The following is a 21268-nucleotide window of genomic DNA, read 5'->3' as shown; positions in this document are numbered from 1 at the left end:
TATCACTCCATTCCACTTCGTTTAGCATCACTTCATCTGAGTTAATTGGTTCATGAGGAGTACTAATTAAGGGGAATGGCCTTGTTTACTGTCATGGCAACGCTCATTAGGCAGACATTTCTTTTCCCTTTTTTGGGAACTCGTGACATTAACGCACCCTTCACAAATTGCGAGTAATGGAGTAGTGTATCAGCTGCATCAAACACACACACACAGACCCCCACACCCCTACACACAGTTCGACAATCCAACACAGACTGGTAACACACAGGAATGGGCGTGACCTACCTCTCTACGCCGGGAAGCCCAACAGGTCTGCTTAATTTTCCAAACCACAGCAGCAACCAGCAGCAACGACAGGAAACAGCTGGAGAGAGGAAAGTGGTGCAATTAGTTAAATTATTGTTGGTTGCTATAATTACTCAGATTGGTTTATGTGAAAATAATAAAAATTTAAATTTCTTTTGCAGCGTAGAATAGGGTAGTAAGGATGTATTCCAAGAAGAACTATATGAAGGAAAAAATAAAAAATATTCAGTAAATGTTTTAGCTCAAAAATATCTGAAATTCACAAAAAGATTTTTGTAAAGTTAACTAAAAGGTTGTACATTGTTAACAAGGAACATTCAGTGACTTAAAGTATAACTTATATAACCTAAGTCCAATTAAAACTTGTCAAAAGCTTAAAAATTGCTCATAATGATGTTGATAGGAACACAGATCATTTATATCTTCTTCCATGCTTTCTATCTTTTTTAATACACATGTTCAAATGACTTAACATGTTTAACAGCAATTTTAATACGGTTCTCGTTACTTCAATATATTCTTGTTACTATAACAGAGTATTCATTTTCACCAACTTGAACATTTTAACATTAACTTCACAAATAACTAGAGAAATTTTTCATGACTGAAGGGATAAGTTTATGATATTTAATTTATGAATTTTCCGAGACTATAAAGTCAGACATTTGCGACTAGTGACAGACGTCCTCTGAGGCTTAAGAGGTAAATTTGGAAGATGAGAATCTGGACATTTTCCAAACTTTACATGACAGATCTGAGCTTTTTCCTGGTTCATAACAACATCTCCCATGTGCAAAGTCACCATGATCGCCTCGAACGAAGTCCAGAATACACGAAAAATAATTATAATCTTAGAAAACTTTCGCTTTTTTTCTTACAAGGTTCTGACTTTACAATGTCAGAGAATATATGTGTTTTCATATTGTAAATTTATGCCTTTTACTGTGAAAAAGTGTAATTTATGTTTTACAAACTGATATCTTTTCAACATCAGAGAATGTCCAAGTACTGTCTTGTAAATACATGTAATTAATTTAGATTTCTGCAAGTTTTTTGGTGGAAATTTACTCTTCCATAGCCAATTTCTTTAGCCTTGTATCTAATTATTTTACCTTAAAAAATGTGTAATGTATGTTTTGAACATTGGACATGTGGAGCTTGTTTCTGTGAAATGTTGCAAACTAAATACCATGACAACTAAAATGATGTTGCTTGCATTATCATTTTTTTTTCTTTTGGAAATGTCATTATGCTTTTTATGCGGCATTATATAACTGTACACTGCAAATGACAAATTTTCAAACAGTATGTGTTTCCTGCTTTTAGCAGCCTTTGCTGCAGCAAAAAAACAATGCAGAGAAATGTATGGTGGCAGAGCTGAATGTTCAGTTATTTAGCCACCGACTCCAGCAAATTTGAACAAGAGGAGAAAAATTCTCCAGAAATCTGAGCGATACATAAAACCGCAGTGACCGCAGGCAGTTAGGGGGTTTACAGGACAGCAAAGAGTAGAGAGAGGTCAACCAGCAACATGATGCACTCCAACAAAGAACAAGCCTTCCTGTTCACCCACGCACATGCACACGCCTGCACACCCCCGCACACACTGTTTTAAAGTTCAGTTTCTGGAGGGCTAAGTTATTGGGCCAAACAAAGACCCTTTCTCACACCACAACTTCTGACAAAAACTCAAAACAAGCGCACCCAAAGTTCTAACAATAGGAAGTGCTTAAGAAACTGCTGAGGGCAGCAGCTCTGGGACAATTCTCCTCTTCATCCAGTTGAGGGAAATAGTGTCAGTTGCTGTGCGCATGCTTCCTCCGACGTCTCAGAATGGAGATGGCAGTTTTGTTAAGGGTACTGGATCTGTAATGAGCCTGACATTTTCTCAGAGTCAGTGCGCCGAGGAGGCAGCAGCCAGGGCTTCTTCACTCCGTTGTCGACGTCAGTGAACCAGGAAATGAAATCTCCCTCTGGTGACGAGGACAATACACTGACTGCAGCTGCTGCTGTAGGAAAATCGATTGGTTCAAGAATCCCAACATGGTTTCCCTTCATGGCAGGACTTACAACTGTTATAAGTTACCAATTTATGTATGTATAAATGTATCATAAATTAAAAAGGTAAAGGGCTGAGCTCGGGAAATCCAAATGAAAATCCTTCAAGACTATAAAGTTAAAAGATTAAAACATACTAACAAGGTAGTCGCTTGTTGACAAATGTAGATATAACAAGCCGTTTTGCTAGCATCTTTACCTATGCTAGCTATTAGGATATTACAAATATTTTGTTAGATTTTACTGGTGACATTAGCATGTTAGCTATTAATTACAAACATCTACCACATTAGCAACTTGCTAGTTAGAGATGGACACTATGACGTCCCCCCTCACCCTCCTGCTGTGTTACATTGTGGCCTGCTAACTGTTCTTCAATGAATGTCTTGGAGATGGGAGGCGCTTAAGGTCACGTGTCCACCTGAACCATATATAAGGAGCTTTCATTCCATTCATGGCAGATGAGAGCCAGAGACCTTATCCAGAACAAGATCCAGAGGTGGAGCCGGAGCTTAAGCCAGACGGCGTGGGGTGCGTCATTCGCTTGACCTGGTGTGGGAACCAGTCTGTGGTACGGATGTTACAACATGGGTAGCCGTGGCATGTTTGGTAGATTGGTCCATTGTACAAGTGAGTGAAGTGTTTTTGGGGATTGTGTATCAGTGTTGGTTCTGTTTTAGTGACTGTTTAGTGACTGAACAATTTTTCTGGCCGTGTCAGCTCATTTCCAAGCCCAATCAGGTTTTGAAACTGTTCCCTTTAAGTCCAATTATTGCAGCATCTGAGCCATTTGAGCATTTAATGATCGACTCCGTGGGCCTGTTACCTCGCTCAAAGGCTGGGTCATCATATCTGCTCACTGTGATGTGTCAAACTACACGTTATCTAGCAGCTAATTCATTATGCACAATAACTGCTAGGTCAGTTGTACATGCGCTTACTCAGTTCTTTTCGGTGTTCAGCATTCCTAACGTAATACAGTCTGACCAAGGAACAAACTGTTAATCACATTTGTTCAGTCAGGTACTGAAACAGCTACGGGTGCGACACAGTAAAGCGAAAACTAGAGAAAAGCATAACCAGCCACTCAATGGCTGGTTATGCAGTCTACTTGGATGATGTGGTGGTGTACTCTGACACGTGAGAAGAGCACGTGGAGCATTGCTGAATGAGACTCTGACAAACAGAGCGTTGGTTCATCAGTGTCTGCATTAGTTTCGAAGACAACAGTGATAACTAACTTTTATTGAAGGAACATATCTTTTAACATGTTAATAAACAAGTCACATTAACGCTATCCACTATGTTAGCAAGTTTATGGTAACATTAGCAGTTACATGCTAATAAGAAATACAAATATAGAAATGTTTTAGCTAAATCCTGACATTAGTATTAATTAATTGCTACAGTCAGCATTTAGCTGAAACATTTATATACAGCAGTTGTATTTTTAGCCAGCATTAACTAAATGCTAATGCTACCATAGATAAGTAGGCTAACAAATATTAATAAATGCAATTATACAAATGTCTGACCATTGGAAATATCAGTTGTTTACTGGATTTATCCAAATATTTAATCAATGACATGACAACAGATAAATGCAGGAGTATAACATGGTATTTACATATTGTAATAGATTGCATTAATGTTTATGCATTTTTTTATGCCATGTTGTCTGAGAAGCTCTTAACATTGTCTGCATTTGTTTCAGATTGCTCAAAAGCAATATTGATCAAATAAAATATTAAAGAGCAATTCTTCCAGTATATGCCAACATATTGTCTTATTTGGCTTAACATAGGCACCTGTTATATGGATTATTCCCAGAACAATTAAAGATTTAAAAAGAATCCACTGCAACAATCCTCTATCTTGACTTTCTGACTACCCTCCAGTGGACAGGACTTAAACCTGATCAGGCCGATTATTCACCCCTTTCACTGTCTTACCTCAGCTCTCCATTATGGGGTTATAAGACCTGAGCTTAGGACATCAAACCAATGGAGCAGAGTGGCTAATTGTTGTCATTACAGAGGCATTAGGGAGGAGAATGGAAAAAAAATGAAGAGATTCCGGTGGGTTTGTTAACATTTAGCTGAACCACATTACAGTCACAGTTTCTAAGGTTGTTCAGCTACAAGTAAGAGCAATCAGGCTGGTTAAACAAACTGAGGATGTTGAAGTACAACATCCACAGTAAGTAGTAAGCAACTAGTTTTAGGAAGTAAAATAACTATATAAACAAACACAATTTTATTTCAGAGCCTAAAACTAAAAAAAAAAGATAGAAAAATGACCATGTGACATCATTACTCTGGGACCAATCTGAAGCAGTTGCTGTAGCTTAAGGTGACCAGATTTCTGTCTGGGGACATTTTCAGCTTGGGGATAAATAGAAATACATTCATTAAAATTAAATGGACTGCGATGGATTGGCGACCTGTCCATTGCAGTCTGACAATAAAAATCTGGTGTAACAGCAGGGGGGTGTCCTGCCCCAAGTGGAGGAGTTCAAGTATCTCGGGATCTTGTTCACAAATGAGGGAAGAGGGGAGAAGAGATCGACAGGCGGATTGGCGCAGCGTCTGCCGTGAAGCGGGCCCTGTACTGGTCTGTCGTGGTGAAGAGAGAGCTGAGTCAAAAAGTGAAGCTCTTGATTTACCGGCCGATCTAAGTTCCCACCCTCATCTATGGTCATGAGCTTTGGGTCATGACCGAAAGAACAAGATCGCGGATACAAGCGGCCGAAATGGGTTTTCTCCATAGGGTGGCTGGGCTCTCCCTTAGAGATAGGGTGAGAAGCTCAGTCATCCGGGAGGGGCTCAGAGTAGAGCCGCTGCTCCTTCACATCGAGAGGAGCCAGGTGAGGTGGCTCGGGCATCTGGTCAGGATGCCTCCTGGACGCCTCCCTGGTGAGGTGTTCTGGGCACGTCCCACTGGAGGGGGCCCCAGGGAAGACCCAGGACACGCTGGAGGGACTATGTCTCTCGGCTGGCCTGGGAACACCTTGGGATTCCCCCAGAGGAGCTGGAACAAGTGGCTGGGGAGAGGGAAGTCTGGGCCTCCCTTCTGAAGCTGCTACCCCCGCGACCCGACCCCGGATAAAGTGGAAGAAAATGGATGGATTGATGGCTTTGATTTTATTAGGATAACTTCAGCTGTATATATTATCGAACGGCACCTTAACAACAATTCTCAAGATAAAATGTATCTTATATATTAAAGATAAAATCTATCTTATTAGCAGTCCCTTGACAGTGTTTAGGACCTCTTGCCATGACAATTTTCTTTGTCTTAATATTTCCTCTGTTTTGTTCCTTGCCATTACATTTAGATTCGATGTCTGTGTGTGACAGATGTGTCTAACCATGGGCATTTGTGCTGTGTTTTGATTGTTGATTCTATCTCGCATTGTGTTTCTGTGTTTGTAATGATGTAAAGCACTTTGAAATGCCTTGATGCTGAAATGTGCTATACAAATAAAATTTGATTGATTGATTGATTGATTTATGAAATACAGAACAAATCGTATCCCATATCGGATTGACATATAACTTCCAAATAGAGGACGATTTCATATTTTACAGGATGGATGGTATCCCTAATTTGTTTTAGCGTTATTTTTACCGTGAATCAAACCTTTTTGACAGCAATGATCAGCCCAGTCCAAGCAATGTAAGTCAATACCATCCCAGGACAGCGCGAGCTACTTCCCAGTCAGCGGTGAGTAGCACGCACTGTCTTCTACTCTCTGCTCTTTCAATTTTTTTTTTTTTTAAAGGCGACTCGCTCTGCTCTTTTGCGCTGTGTGACAACACCGCCAACCATCAGCTACAGTAACAGCTGTTGTTGTGCGTAACATGCTAATTCGTACTTTATATTTTCGGTTACCATAATAACAGCTTAAACACACACACAACACACATAAAAAATAAATGTCATTCATGAAACGCAAAATCGGGGACATTTCCGGGGACAGCTTTAGCCGGGGACAGGTTGTCTAAAACGAGGACTGTCCCTGGAAATCGGGGACGTCTGGTCATTCTATTGTAGCTGCTAATGGCTACAGCAGGTTGCTATTGGCTACAGCAGGCAACAGAAGAAGTTTGTACCTGGCTTGAGGTAAGTAATTTAAAACAAATTTAAAATTTCTTGGAAATCTCTTGACTAGAAGGTAGACGTGAGCATGAAGTATCCTCTTCTATTTACAGAACTATCGTGGCAAAGTCATTCATCTCCTATGTTAGCTAGGCTGTTTAATTAGCCTTGTTAGCATTTGAACAACAGACATTACCCCATTTAAGTAATATCCAGTCTTGTGATTCAGAGTGTATGAACTTAGAAGAGCCTTTGCATTAGTGTGTCTGTCTGCTCTTAACTGATGCAACTTGCCTTCAGCTAACAACTACAGAAAACAGTAACTGCTTCCTGCGACAGACATAAACAGATATGAAGGAGAGCACCATGAAACAGCTTAACACCAGCAGGCAAGCTAAAATCAATAAGCTATTCGTTGAACATCGGCCACAAATAGCCCATGATCAGAAACAGCTTTCTATCTGCAGAGGCAGCAAATCAACTCTGGCTTCAGAAACAAACTGAGGTGAGGCTTCTAACTGTGGGAAGCAAAACATATTTCTGCTGAACCGTGTTCTGCTCTGCCGGTAAAATTCCCAAATTAAGGTGGCAACAGAGGGATTTTTTCTGCATATCTGAACTCCTTATGATATACCTACCAAGCTTTGCTAGGAACTAAAACTTTCTTCAACAAGTGGTAAACATCTGGGGAATTTTTGCAGCACAAAAAGCCACTGCACTAATTTAGAATTTTTATCCTCATGTAAAGGATTTAATTAAAATTGATTTCACTAATTTTGTCAAAAATCTAGCCTAGATTTGTGTAAAATAGGACGGGTGTGCTGTGTTCAAACTTAAACATGACCTTCTTTCTTCACTGTTTTTATATCACAAACGTTAATCCACAGAATCTGTATCCCATGTGCAACAGTCTCATCTGGGCCTGACAGTTACTTCAGTTTGAAAGCTTTAAGGCTGTTTTCACACCTGATGGTCTGGTAGATTCAATTGGGGACCAAAATTACAACATTTGTTACATTTTCACTTGGTGTGGTTTGCTTTCACACTGCACTATATCAAATGAACCAAATCATTTGAAAAAGATATTTCCCTTCCTCGCCTGTGGTGGCGCTGTACCAAGAACCACTGAAGGAAAGCACACAAAAACCCCTGAAGAAGATATGAGTGCAACTTCCTTCTTCACAAAATGTAAACAACAACGGAGTAGAATAGAATAGAATTCAACTTTATTGTCATTGCACTGTCACAGTACAAGCAACGAGATGTAGTTTGCATCTATTCAGAAGTGCTCTACGAGATATAAATATTTATTTACAGATGTACAAGACTATGTATGTATGGACTATAAGGAGTTATAGCAAGAGATATAGATAGTGTGTATAAATATAAATATGGGAGCTATATGCACAGATTATACAGATTATACAGAATATACAAGAATGTTAGGGAATGGATTATAGATAAATAATGGCAGATAAAATTTACAGGTTGTATGTGTGTGTGAAGAAAACAGTCCATGATGTGTGTGTGTGTGAGGATAGTCCATGTGTTATTGTTGTATGAGAGGATAGGGGAGTACAGTCCTTATAGTTTATGTTTTATGTCAGGAGGCGTTCAAAAGCGTGACAGCTGTGGGAAAGAAGCTGTTCCGGTGCCTGCTGGTTCTGGTCCGTAGGCTTATGTAACGCCTCCCAGAGGGCAGGAGGGAAAAGAGTGTGTGTGCTGGGTGAGTGGAGTCCTTTGTGATTTTCCCGGCCCTTTTCAAACACCGCTTCCTGTAGATGTCCTTGATGGCAGGGAGCGGTGCCCCGGCGATATACTGGGCAGTTTTCACCACCCTCTGCAGCGCCTGCCGGTCGGAGACAGAGCAGTTCCCGTACCAAGCTGTAATACAGTTGGTGAGGATGCTCTCAATGGTGCAGCGGTAGAAGTTCGTGAGGATCTCTGAGGACAGGTGATTCTTCCTCAGGGTCCTCTTGAAGAAGAGGCGCTGATGCGCCTTCTTAATGAGTTTGGAGCAGCTGGTCGTCCAAGTCAGGTCCTCGGAGATGTGGACTCCCAGGAACTTAAAGGTGTCCACACGCTCCACCACTGTCCCCTTAATGTGGATGGGTGGATGTGGGTCAGCGTTCCTCCTGAAGTCCACGATAAGCTCCTTGGTCTTCTCGGTGTTCAGCTGCAGGTTGTTTTTGTCGCACCACTCAGCCAGACGGTCTACCTCCTCCCTGTAAGCGGCCTCGTCATTATCTCTGATGAGGCCGATCACCGTGGTGTCGTCTGCGAACTTGATGATGGCGTTAGAGCCATGGACAGGTCTGCAGTCGTAGGTGAAGAGGGAGTAGAGGAAGGGACTCATCACACAGCCTTGTGGCACTCCGGTGTTTATGATGATGGTGGATGAGAAGTGGTTGTCCAGCCGGACATGTTGAGGTCGAATGGTCAGGAAGTCGAGCAACCAGTTACACATGAGTGGACTGATGCCGAGGTCTGTGAGTTTGGTAATGAGTTGTGATGGGATGACAGTGTTGAATGCTGAACTAAAATCTAAGAACAGCAGTCTGGCGTAAGTGTTCTTACTGTCCAGGTGAGAAAGGACAGAGTGCAGCGGTATAGAGACTGCATCCTCTGTGCTCCTGTTCTGCCTGTATGCAAATTGGTGGGGGTCTAGTGTGGGGGGGAGACAGGATCTGAGGTGTGCTAGAACCAGCCGCTCCAAGCACTTGGCAATGATGGGGGTAAGGGCTACCGGGCGGTAGTCATTGAGTCTGGTTGGGTTGGGATTCTTGGGGATTGGGACGATGGAGGTAGACTTGAAGCAGGTCAGTACCACAGCGCGGGCCAGGGACAGGTTGAAGATGTCCGTCAGCACTCCTGCCAGCTCCCCAGAGCACGTTCTGAGGACACGTCCAGGTATGCCATCAGTACCCGCAGCCTTGTGGGATTTAATCCTGCTCAGAGCCGCTCCTACGTCAGTGGGGAGGAAAGTCAATGGCTGTTGACCTGGGGTGGTAGCTGCTTTGGTTGCAGTTGTGGTATTCCCTCTCTCAAAACGAGCATAGAAGTTGTTAAGTTCGTTGAGGAAGGAGACATCAGTAGAAGCGGGGGTGGTATTGGGGTTCTTGTAGTCTGTGAGAATCTGAAGGCCTTGCCACATACGTCGGGGGTTGGCGTTAGAAAAATGATCCTCCACCTTCCTTTTGTAGTGGTGTTTGGCCTTCTTGATTCCCCTCTTCAGCTCAGCCCTGGTTGCACTGTAAGTCTGTGCATCCCCTGACCTGAAGGCGATGTTGCGGGCCTTCAGCAGGAGACGAACGTCTCGGTTCATCCAGGGTTTCTGGTTGGGGTACATGGTAATGCGTTTGCAGGTGGTGACACGTTCTATGGTGGTGGAAATATGGTTCAGTACAGATGACGCATACTGATCCAAGTCTGTATGGTGGAAAATAGTCCAATCTGTATTCCTGAACCGGTCCTGGAGCACAGCGTCTGAGCCCTCTGGCCACACCTTTACTGTCCTCACGGTAGGTTTCACACGTTGGATGAGTGGTAAGTACCGAGGCGTGAGGAACAGGGAGAGATGGTCTGATTGTCCAATGTTGGGGAGGGGTGTCACATTGTAGGCTCCAGCCAGATTGGAGTAGACATGGTCCAGGGTCTTGTCTCCTCTGGTGTGGCTAATGTAATGTCAGATTTTGATGTTGTAGGATTTTTCTTTTGTCTTTGAGAAAAGAGAAGGAGTCATTTCTCCCATTAGCGCTAAACTCTTGCATTTGTTTTGGTTGTATTTACCCAGAATGCCCTGCATTGTAGTTCGCTTCCTGCTTTTGGAGTGGTCTCCGGTCCGCTTGGTGTTCACATATGCAATCAAAATGAACCAGAGTTCACTTCAACTGAACCGAGGCGGAGGTTTGTAGACGAACCACTGTTCACGTGTTTGGTCCCAAATGAACTGGACTTTATAGGCAAATGAACCAGAGTTTGACTGAACTGGGCTGTGTGAATGAACTCTAAGTCGAATCCAGGGTGATCAAATCCATTATTATGTTCTGAATCTAATGGTCTCCATAGGTTCCAATATATTCAAAGTAGAATACATTTGCATTTCAAAGTGAACTAATTCATAATATTTAACTCTAAAAATTATACAAATATTAACATTGTTAGCTCTAATAAAATGTTTTGTGGACGGAGAAATAACTTCCTGAAAAAAAGGCAGAGAATGAGATATAATTCCCATTGAATAATTGATTTTAGTGAGTTACTGGCCTGCCATACTGCTTCTGATTCAGACAACAGAGTAGGCCAAACAGCAGGAGATGACAAAAAAAGCATATTTGATCAAATAAAAAAGGATAGTGAGAACCTTTTAAACAAATAAATCAATCTATACTGACAAGAAAAAACAAGATATATTATGTTCAAGAATTCAGGACAGCCACTGTCCGAGGCGTGAGGAACAGGGCTCCTTAATATTAATGCCGTCAATGCTCTTTATGTGAATAGTTCTGGTCAACAGAGCTTTGTTGCTTACAGTTAATCTGTTTGCTTTTGTTAAAAAAACATCAAGTTGTTTAATAATGCAGAAATTATGCGCCTCCATCTTGCTCCAATACACAAATCCTGTTTAAGCAAATGATCTGCAAAAATAGCACCATCCTATGAGAGCTTTACCTCCTGAAGTACAAGAAACTTTTACAGTACAATTTAGAGCCTTCCTATACGATGGCAACATTTAAAGAAGATAAATAGAGTGAAGTGCTGGGCTGTAGTAATAGTTTAACTTTGAAATGTCTTGTAGAATTGGGCCTGTGTGTTTCCTGTCCTAAAGTTTCGTGAACTCTCCTCCCCTTACTGTATGTTTTATCCTCCCCTAAACATTCTCCATGCATATTCCCATTTCTAACGAAGGAAGGAAAAAGGCAAAATGGCTGTAATTATATTGCATTTATATCTTTCTTCTCCACGGCCCCGAATTCTAATTGGTGACACTGCAGTTCAGCTCTGTCCAATTACTTCCAGTCCTCACTCGTCTGATTAGCAATCAGCTTTTCTCTTTCCCAACGGAGAAGCAAATCGACCAGAGTCCAAAAATTTACCGGCTTCCCTTCAAAAGTACACAACCTGTCAACGTTTAACTTCCAGCCAAAGTCGGGAAATCTTCAGATACCAATTAGGCAACATATATGTTCACTGAATTTCTCATGTGGGTAGAGTAGGACTCATGACAAACAGCCTTGAATTGTTGCTTCACACATCCAGTAATCCAATTAAAACCAATTCCTGACTTTAACCCTTAGCTAATCACTGTGATGCTCAGGAAGTTATTACAGAGGAACACCAACATCAGAGCAGCTTAAAAGTGACAACAAACACGTCTAAATGAGCAGCTTCTCAGCCAACATTTCAGACTTACTTCACTTTCTGATAGTGAAGAAAAGCAGTTACAGTTTTGAATGAGAGAAGCTAATGTGTCTACAAAATGTATTCACTTCCTTGGATCATTTACCATGTCATTGCAAAATTGTACATTTTTTGACAAAATAAATTACAAAAAAGTCCTTAAAGCAAAAGAAACTGATTTCTTGTTTTTTTTTTAAAGACAATTAAATATTTTTTATTTATTTATTTTTTTAAACCAAAGTTGATTTTGGCAAAAATAAAAAAAGAAAAAACATCACAGTCCTTTATTTTAGGACGGTGATGATGTGTAACAAAAAAATAAATGATTTTTTAAATATTCACCCCCTAAAAAGTGGAGATCACATTCCTTTTACAGTCACTGTATTGCCTGTGACACTGGTGGTAAAATGTCAGCAAATGACTATGTATATAGTCAATATCAGGACATGTAATTAAAACAAATAAATGCATATAAAATTATAAAAAAGAGCAATGATTAAAACTAAACTTAGAAAAGACCAGAAGTCAGAGAGCTTAACCTTTTCTTACTGGGAATCTGGTGCAGCGTAGAAAAGAAAACTCAAACAGGGAAGTGACTCATACACACACCAAACTTTCCCGGCAAACAGCAAAGATGTCCCATACTGATGACATCACCCGCCCCCAGTACGCAGACCTAAAGGTCACGGATGTCCGGACGCAGATCCCTGGGCAATAAAATGGCTCACACATACTCCAATGGCTGCACAGTGACAGACAGTTAGCCGTGAAGACAGCGAGGAGGACACGCATGGACAAACACATCCACACGCACACGCACGCAGAGACAAACACACACTTTGTCAGGCGTTCTGGCTGAATGGCAGGATTTCACCTGAAGACTTCTTTCCCCCAAAAAATGTCTCTTTAGATCCGGTGTCAGTCTGCATGGCTGTGAGCTCAAACACCAGCGAGTCTCATCCTATCAGTAATAAGGACGCTTTGTGGAGACGTTGCTTTGAATTGGACTCTAACCGCTCAAATTAAATTGTGTCACAGAGCCACAATTTAATCATTGATGAGTCACATTCCTCAGCTTCCCTAATAAACGTTGTGTCACATGAAGGGACCGGCACTTATGTTTTGCTTTTAGGAAGAATGATATGAATTCTGTCAAACTCTGTTTATTCAATTAAGATGTCATTCCGGTACTTCGGACAGGCTGCGGACTTGCTGCTTTTATGCCCTAAAAGTAGTGGATACCAAGAACATGAGCCATTTTTTTAATATCTATGCAAACAGAGTTTGACTTGTAAAATGTTGGAAGTTTTTATTTTTCACTAAGACAAGCCCTTTATGTTCTTTATAACATTTTGAATCAAGCAGACAGTAAGAACCCAGCATTTACTTAACATTACAAATAATGTTGCACCTATTATGTTTCTGTTCATTTTAACTTGAACTACAGACTGAAGGCCTCAGTCGTCCTTCATTCACCAGTGTCAGTATTCTATTGGAAGCAAATATGCTCTGTGATCTAAAAATTCAGCTCGTGCTAAAAAAAAATAAAAATTGATGCAGAACGTACATGGCACCACAACTCAGCTTGGGTGGCACCAAAAAGATGAGAGACAAGGAGTTAAATGAGTTTGTCAGATAGTTTCAATTGTATAAACAATGTGTGAGTAATTTCAGAGGTCCTGCAAGCTCAGTCTAAAGCTACCATAATATGTGTGAATGTTCAAACATTTTGGTTCCTTTTCATCCAACAAACGGATCATCATCAGCCTGTGCCTTGCAGCTTCTAATCTGGCAGCTTTACTCTTTTATAGAAACTCTGTCTGACAACATTTTAAATTTCAAACTGCATTGTGAGGATATGACAGTGTCTAACCCCGCCGCTGTCTGCATGTCGCTTCATCCAGTAAAGTCAAAGATCAGCTGCTGGGAGTCACTGGAGGAGCCTGATGCACATCGAGGAAGAGGAGCTGCAGGCGGGTGAACTCAATTTAACTGGAATCAAACGGGATCAGTTCACAATAAGTTTAGTATATGATGTTCCAACATGCACAACTGGGGTAATCTTGTTAATCTTGTGGAAAATGGTTTTTTTTTTTAGGAGGAAGCCAGGCTGCGGTGCACAGTCTGCTTTTCCTCTGAGTATATGATTTCTCACTGACCAGCATCTGCTTTCCATAACTGAGATAAACCTACATATTCAGACTCTTTTTTGTTATTTAACTATTTCATTCATTGGTTTTTGAAGGCGATTGTTTGCGCCTGATTTTATTTAGAGGTATTAAAATAAAAGGGGGCTGAATATATCACATCTCTGATTTTTTTCAGTTTTTTCCACCTCACAAATATGCGCTGAGATCATTCTGCATAACAGACTTCTGTCTAAGTTATCTCTTGTCAATGTTTGCTGTGAATATAGCTATAAAAGCCTGAAAGTTGCTGTGAAGCATTTTCTCCTGTTTCTATGACGTCACAGCGACTAATTGTGGACTCAACTTTAAAAAATATGACATTGTGCAACCTCTAGTATGGACCTGAATCTTTATTTTACAAACTTTAAAATGTTGTGCTCACTGTTTTCCAACCTGACATTCTACTACGGGGTAATATAAGATGTTCTGGTAAAGGATGCATAAGGTCAGTTTTGAAACTTGAACAAAAATCGCACTTGTTAAACTGATGCATCATCATACACACTTCACTTGGTGTACTTTAATCAACAGCTCAGTATTAGTATTAGATCCAAAGTCCTGATTCTGTTCAGACTCAACCCAGCCACGTTTTATTCAGCTCCATATTGTCGTTCTCTCCCATCATCTCGTTCCTATCTTGCTGCCATTGAGCAGAAGTGGACTCCACCAACACAGTCGAGGGTTTCTCCCATCTTGCCTGAGGCAGCTGTAACCCTGTGAGCTCAGGTCATCCCCCCAACACTTTGCGAGCCTCTGGGACCTGAACTGTTGAGCAGCACAGTTCAACGAGGTGACACTGGATGCTCTGCAGAGGTTCTCATGCCCACATAACAAGGCTTACCTGAAGAAGGTAACGAAGAACTGCACCAGGTCCATGATGCTGTTGTGCTGGGAGAAAGCGATCTATTGGAAACAAGATGGAAAAGGAATACAGTCAATACACTTAACTAGTAAAATGTTATTTTACTTTCTATTCATGATGCTTTCCAGTGTTTATTTCTAATTTACACATTCTCAGAAAGCCCAAAGTCAACATATTTACTAATGACTGACTTCACAACTTGAAGCAGTGGATTTAAAACATGTTTAACACGGTGAAACATTTACAATTAACCTTAATAATCCAACACTTCTTTGTCTTTGGTGAATCCTCTGAGACTCCTTGTAAAGGGAGGAGAGGAAAAGAATGAGGCAGAGCGGGCTTAAGAGGTTTGCCAGCATTTGTTCAGCAGGTAAAATGGCCTGACAGTGAAAAAGCTGCAGAAAAGCTGATTCTGGTCCACAGAGACCCTGCATTAATACGGGAAAAAAAAAAGAAAAAAAGAAAAAGAGGCTGGCTGTGCATCCAGACCTCCAATGCAGCAATTTCCATCATTCCACCCTGAAAGTGTACGGAGGTATGATGAGCTCTCGCAAGATAAAATTCAAACATTATAAACTGTCACTCAACAAAAAACCAACACATTCAGTATATTTAAAGGAAATTAACATTTCCTGTTCCAACATTTGCATGGAACAAAGCAATTTTCAAATTTCTTGTTTTTTTCCTCTTCCACACATTTTTCAGTGGAACTACAACTCCAGCCAAAAGCCATCATTTCAATTTACAGCATCTGCAGTCGTTAAACACAACTATAATCAATAAGCTGTTTAGGCCACGCCCCTTTCTCTTCACCACTGCAGAGCCACAAACACGAAAACAAACTCAGACCTTTACCTACATGTTTACCACAAGTACAGATAAAAACAACATTATTAGTATGCTATTAATGTGTAATCTGATCAAACATGACATGTTTCTGTTCAGGTTCAACAGCGAAGAGGACGCAGTGTGTCTTTATTTAATGAGGTCAATTCAGAGCCACTCTACCTTGAAAAAATAGTTACACTCACAGGGTGGGAAAACATAAACTCTGGCTTCACGATATTCCTTTGTTGGTAAATTACAAATTTCTGAAGTAGTATTTTAAATCTGGATAAACAGTGGCATTTAAACATAGTCCAGTCAGAGGCCCTGTTTCCAATATTCTAGACATCTCGAAAAACTGAGATTTTTCCTGGGTTTTAAACCTACAACCACAGAGTTTTGAGAGAAAAAAAGAATCAAAATATTCTAAACAAAAAAAAAACCTGAAAAAGAGTGAAAACGGCACATGGCCATTATCACTGTGTGCTGCAAACCACAACAGTGAAGCCATTTTAAAGGGACAGTGCTTTATTGAGTTTTACATCATAATGAGGAGGAGCTGCACTTTCCAAGCATCCGCCTCACAGAGCAGCCCTCCTCATGATTCACCCACTCAGCTCCTTCAGACTAGCCAGAAGCATTTACCAAACTAATACTTCTCAGTGAAACACTGGTAAAATGTTAAAGGGTTAATAGAGGAGCCATGCTGCATGAATTCCTGAAGGTGGAGCTTCAGAAAGAGCAGGAATTCTTAAAGAGACAGAGGTCCAATTTCAAAATGTTAAATTACAAAGTCCAATGTCTTTTAAGTCACATTTAATGTATATGCAGCATTTAAATAGCAAGTGGAGGTAACATAATTACCTGATTGTGTTATAAAATGATACTATGAAAAATAAAAATAAAAACACATACAGCCTTTTAGATTGAGGTAAAGAAGTCAAAAGAAGCACACCAAGAACTTTATTGAAAAGAAAAATCTAAAGAAAGAAAAACATGCACATCACGCTAATGCCCCTTAAGTAACTAAAAGCTGTGAGGTTGGTTGGGGTTGTCTGTTGAAGCCACACCCATGGACAAGTTACCTAATGCGTTTCATTTCAGATCGGTAATTTAACATTGGAAATGACTTTAAAGACATTATAGAAGTTCAGTTGAGGCAAAAGCATGCACAGCTATTAAATGAAGAGTTCATTATTATAATCAGAGAAAGATTAGATTAGATTAGATAGCATTTATTGTCATTGAACAGAATTCAACGAAATTTCCATTGCAGCTCCCGTGCAAAAGGTCAAATATATACAGTAAAAATAAGCAAACACACAATAATAATAATAACAATATATACAACTAAATTAACTAAAGGCACTCAACCACACCAAAGAAGTAGCAGCAGGTCCAATTATGGCAAAGTACAGATGATGTGACAGTGCAAAGTGCAGAACAATATGGCTTTGTGGGGGTGGGGGATATGTATGTGTGACTGCGAGGTTATGATATGTGTGGGAGGGGGGGGGCGGCAGGGAGTAATGGCTCTGACGGCTGTTGGGAAGAAACTGTTTCTCAGTCTATTTGTTGTAGTCCGTATATTCCTGTACCGCTTGCCTGATGGCAGCGGCACAAACAGTCTGTGGCCCGGGTGGCTGGAATCCATGGCTATGGATCCAGCTCTCTTCTTGACCCGGTCTGTGTAAATGGAGTTCAGGTCTGGGAGGGGGCATCCCACAATGCCTTGTGCTGTTCTCACCACCCGTGTCAGTTGTTTCCTCTCCAGTGCTGTGCAGCTACCATACCACACAGTCATGTTGAGGCAGAGGATGCTCTCGATCATCGCCCTGTAAAAGTTCACGAGCAGCCGTGAGGAAAGTCCAGCCCGTCTCAGTTTCCTGAGGAAGAAGAGCCTTTGTTGTGCTTTCTTCACCAGGTGGGAGGTGTTTGTGTTCCAGGAGAGGTCAGACGTGATGTGGAGGCCCAGGAACTTGGTGTTGTCCACACATTCCACCACTTCTCCATCTATGAGAAGGGGAGTGTGATCCGTCCTCCTGGACCTTCTGTAGTCCACAATGACCTCCTTGGTCTTCCCTGTGTTCAGCACCAAGTTGTTGGCTGAACACCACTGAGTGAGCTGCAGAATCTCCTCTCTGTAGTGGGTCTCGTTGTTGTCTGAAATGAGACCCACTACTGTTGTGTCGTCCGCGTACTTCACGACTGTGTTGGTGGGGTGGATGGCCACGCAGTCGTGTGTAAACAGGGTGAAGAGAGCTGGGCTGAGCACACAGCCCTGCGGCGTGCCTGTGTTGAGGACCAGTGGGGACGATGTTGAGCCACTTATTCTCACCACCTGAGGCCTGTTGGTGAGGAAGTCTCTGATCCAGTGGCACAGTGAAGCGGGCAGCCCCACCTCGAGTAGTTTCAGAACCAGCTTGTCTGGGATGACGGTGTTAAATGCTGAGCTGAAGTCTACAAATAGCATCCTGACGTAGGTGTTGGGATGCTGCAGATGGGTCAGGGCTGTGTGCAGAGTGATGGAGACGGCATCCTCTGTTGACCGGTTCGCTCTGTAGGCGAACTGAAGGCTGTCCAGGTTTGCGGGGATGAAGTCTCTGATGTACCTCAGAAGAATCCTCTCAAAGCACTTCATGATCACCGGGGTCAGAGTGACAGGCCGGTAATCGTTCAGGCTGGTGATGGACCTCTTCTTCGGTACAGGGATGATGGTGGAAGACTTGAGGCACTCAGGAACCATGGCGAGCTGCAGGGACAGATTGAAAATGTCCAGAAACACTCCTGCCAGCTGGTCGGCGCAGGTTTTCAGCGTCTGGCCTGACACCTTGTCCGGTCCTGTAGCTTTGTGGGTGTTGATCCTCCTGAGGGTGGACGTCACCTGATGCTCCTGTAGGACGAGGGGCTGGTGCTGCTCTTCCAGTTGGGGTAAATGTACGGCTTCTCTGCTGCCCGCCGTGTCAAAGCGGGCAAAGAAACTGTTTAAGGTGTCAGGCAGGGTGGGGTCGCGGCTAGTCAGCTGAGTGCTGTGTTTGTAGTCCGTCATGGTTCTGATGCCTCTCCACATGCTTCGGGGGTTGTTGTTGATGAAATGTTCCTCAATCTGCTGTTTGTACTGGAGCTTGGCCTGCTTAATACCTTTTTTCAGTTCCGACCGGGCCCTGCTATAAGCCAACCTGTCTCCAGACCTGTAGGCAGCATCCCGTGCTTTCAGCAGGGCCCGTACTGTGCTGTCCAGCCATGGTTTCTGGTTTGGAAACACTTTTATGGTCTTAACAGGGAGGACAGCGTCGGTGCAGAACTGAACATAGGACAGAACGGACGATGAGTATTCCTCCAAGTCTGCGCCGTCCCTGAACACACTCCAGTCTGTATGCTCAAAGCAGTCCTGAAGTGCAGAGGAGGCCTCCTCAGTCCAGACCTGAACTATTCTGGTGAATAAGAGCTGGGTGTGAAACACACACACAACTACCACCCCTGAGAAAATGCCGTAAGGACGAACAGTGATACAACAAAATCACAACAGATGGGAATTCTCAAACTCTCATATATAAACACAGCAATAACCTCTACTGCAGAGCACAAACAGAAGAACAATAGAGTGTAATTGTTTTGAGATCAGGGGTCAACTGACTGGTTCAGGGAGAGGTTTTTTTTTCCTCCTCCACTCCTTCCTTAAACTTGTGTTGTAATTACCACAGCAGAGAGCACAGGGAGGGTGAGGAGGAAGGAGTGAGAGACAGAGGTAAAAGATGAGTATGACAGCAATGATTTAAAGAGGACTCCAAGGACCCTGCATCTACAGCACAGTCATTATGGAAGCCTACGGTAGCCCTCTGGGGACAAGCTTAGGAGCAGTGACAGCAGCGGGCTGCCTTTTATTTCTCTAACCCTGAACTAAGAGCTGCTTGTTAAAGCCCAGAATGAAAGAAAGTGCTTGGCTAATCAATAAAGAAAGGAAAGAAGAAGAGAGCAACAAACAGATAAAAAGGAAGGAGGCAAAGATCCTGTAAGCCACAGAGCAGGTAAAAGACACTAAAGCTAAGCAGTGACTAAGGACGGACCAAAGCATTGGGAGTTTATTCATCCATCTGAACCAGATGTGTGCTCTTTCCCATGTTCAGTGGGTCTTACTGAACCTCCTGAGCAATTACCAGCTCAAATGCTGAGGTTTACTGGTTTACTCTGGGACAGAAGTTCAGAACAAAAAGGGACTGGCTCGTTGAAGGACCACATTATTAGCAAGGAAATACCCAAAACACTCCTGTTTCTAAACCTCTTTTTAATAAAACAATAAAACCTTACCAACCTATTTTTTTAAACCACCTTACAGGAGAGCACTGCAGGAATAGTACTAATACGCTTGCAAACATGACCTAAACAATGTTTCCATTGATTTTAAAATCGCGCAATTTGACATTCTAAAAATAAATCTTGATGGAAATCTGCCAATAAAAAAAATAATTTTTTTTTAGAAAACATTTTTTGCACTAGCACGAGATGGTTCTTTCACCGTATCAATCATATTAGTGTATTTTGCAAAAATGCAATGCAAATATTTTATTTCATCATATGAGTCACATGATCATCAATCGGATGTTAGTACTGGCAGAAAAGACAAATAATAATAATAATAATAATAATAATAATAATAATAATAATAATGTTCAGGTTTTAAAATAAAGAAAGAGAAAATATTTGTCAAAAGATTGCCAGTATAGATATTTGGCCCCTGTGTTGGACAATAAGCTAACTTTTGAGGCCAACATTGATTCTGTCTGTAAGAAAGGCAGCTTTTGGGGGGGTTTTTTAAAGGAAATTGAATGATTTTTATGTTGATCAATGTCTTTTACAAATGTCTCGTTTTTATCTCATTGAATCTGTTTTGAATTTTGAAATGGTGTGGTGGTTTGGTAACCTTATCATGATAAGTAAGAAGAGGTCAATGGTCGCCCTTATTGTCTGTACCAAAGATCACCGATGGAGCTATAAGAGATCATCTTTTTTTAATTTTATTTCTTTATTTATTTTTGGTATTTTTATAAGTGTATCTTGTAGACCCTGCTGCAAATGAATTGGCACTCTGGGACAATAAAGTATTTCAACTGAATTTAAAGACAATACTTACATTTTCTTCAATTGGATGTTATTAGTGAAAAATTATGTAAATTAAAAAAAGTACATAGTCTCTCACCTAATAATAAAATTAGATGTAAAGACAAATTTTAAATATCCATCCATCCATCCATTTTCTGTTCACCCTTGTCCCTAATGGGGTCAGGAGGGTTGCTGGTGTCTATCTCCAGCTACGTTCCGGGCAGGAGGCGGGGTCACCCTGGACAGGTCGCCAGTCTGTCGCAGGGCAACACAAAGACATACAGGACAAACAACCATTTACACACACACACACACTCACCTCTAGGGAGAATTTAGATAGATCAATTAACCTAACAGTCATGTTTTTGGACTGTGGGAGGAAGCCGGAGTACCTGGAGAGAACCCACGAATGTACAGGGAGAAC

General features: G+C 41.6%; 1 protein-coding gene across 3 annotated transcripts in view; it reads right to left on the bottom strand.

Annotated features, from left to right (window-relative positions):
• Positions 1-213: 213 nt before the first annotated feature.
• The window catches only part of LOC116712856 (attractin-like protein 1), a 191756-nt gene continuing 170701 nt past the window's right edge, over positions 214-21268 (bottom strand). For 2 of the 3 annotated variants that reach the window (XM_032552698.1, XM_032552696.1), the window contains 2 exons: positions 14899-14960; positions 214-367 (listed from right to left, as the gene is read on the bottom strand). In XM_032552698.1, coding sequence (XP_032408589.1) covers positions 229-367; positions 14899-14960 — 201 coding nt within the window. In that variant the 3' untranslated portion in view covers positions 214-228. Of the gene's footprint in view, positions 368-14389; positions 14823-14898; positions 14961-21268 lie in introns of those variants that run through there. The other variant, XM_032552697.1, reaches the window with a different exon arrangement.

Source organism: Xiphophorus hellerii, chromosome 22, assembly GCF_003331165.1.
Source record: "Xiphophorus hellerii strain 12219 chromosome 22, Xiphophorus_hellerii-4.1, whole genome shotgun sequence".
Lineage (NCBI taxonomy): Eukaryota > Metazoa > Chordata > Actinopteri > Cyprinodontiformes > Poeciliidae > Xiphophorus > Xiphophorus hellerii.
Note: the sequence above shows the minus strand (reverse complement) of the source record. Positions and strands in the feature narration are given on the sequence as shown.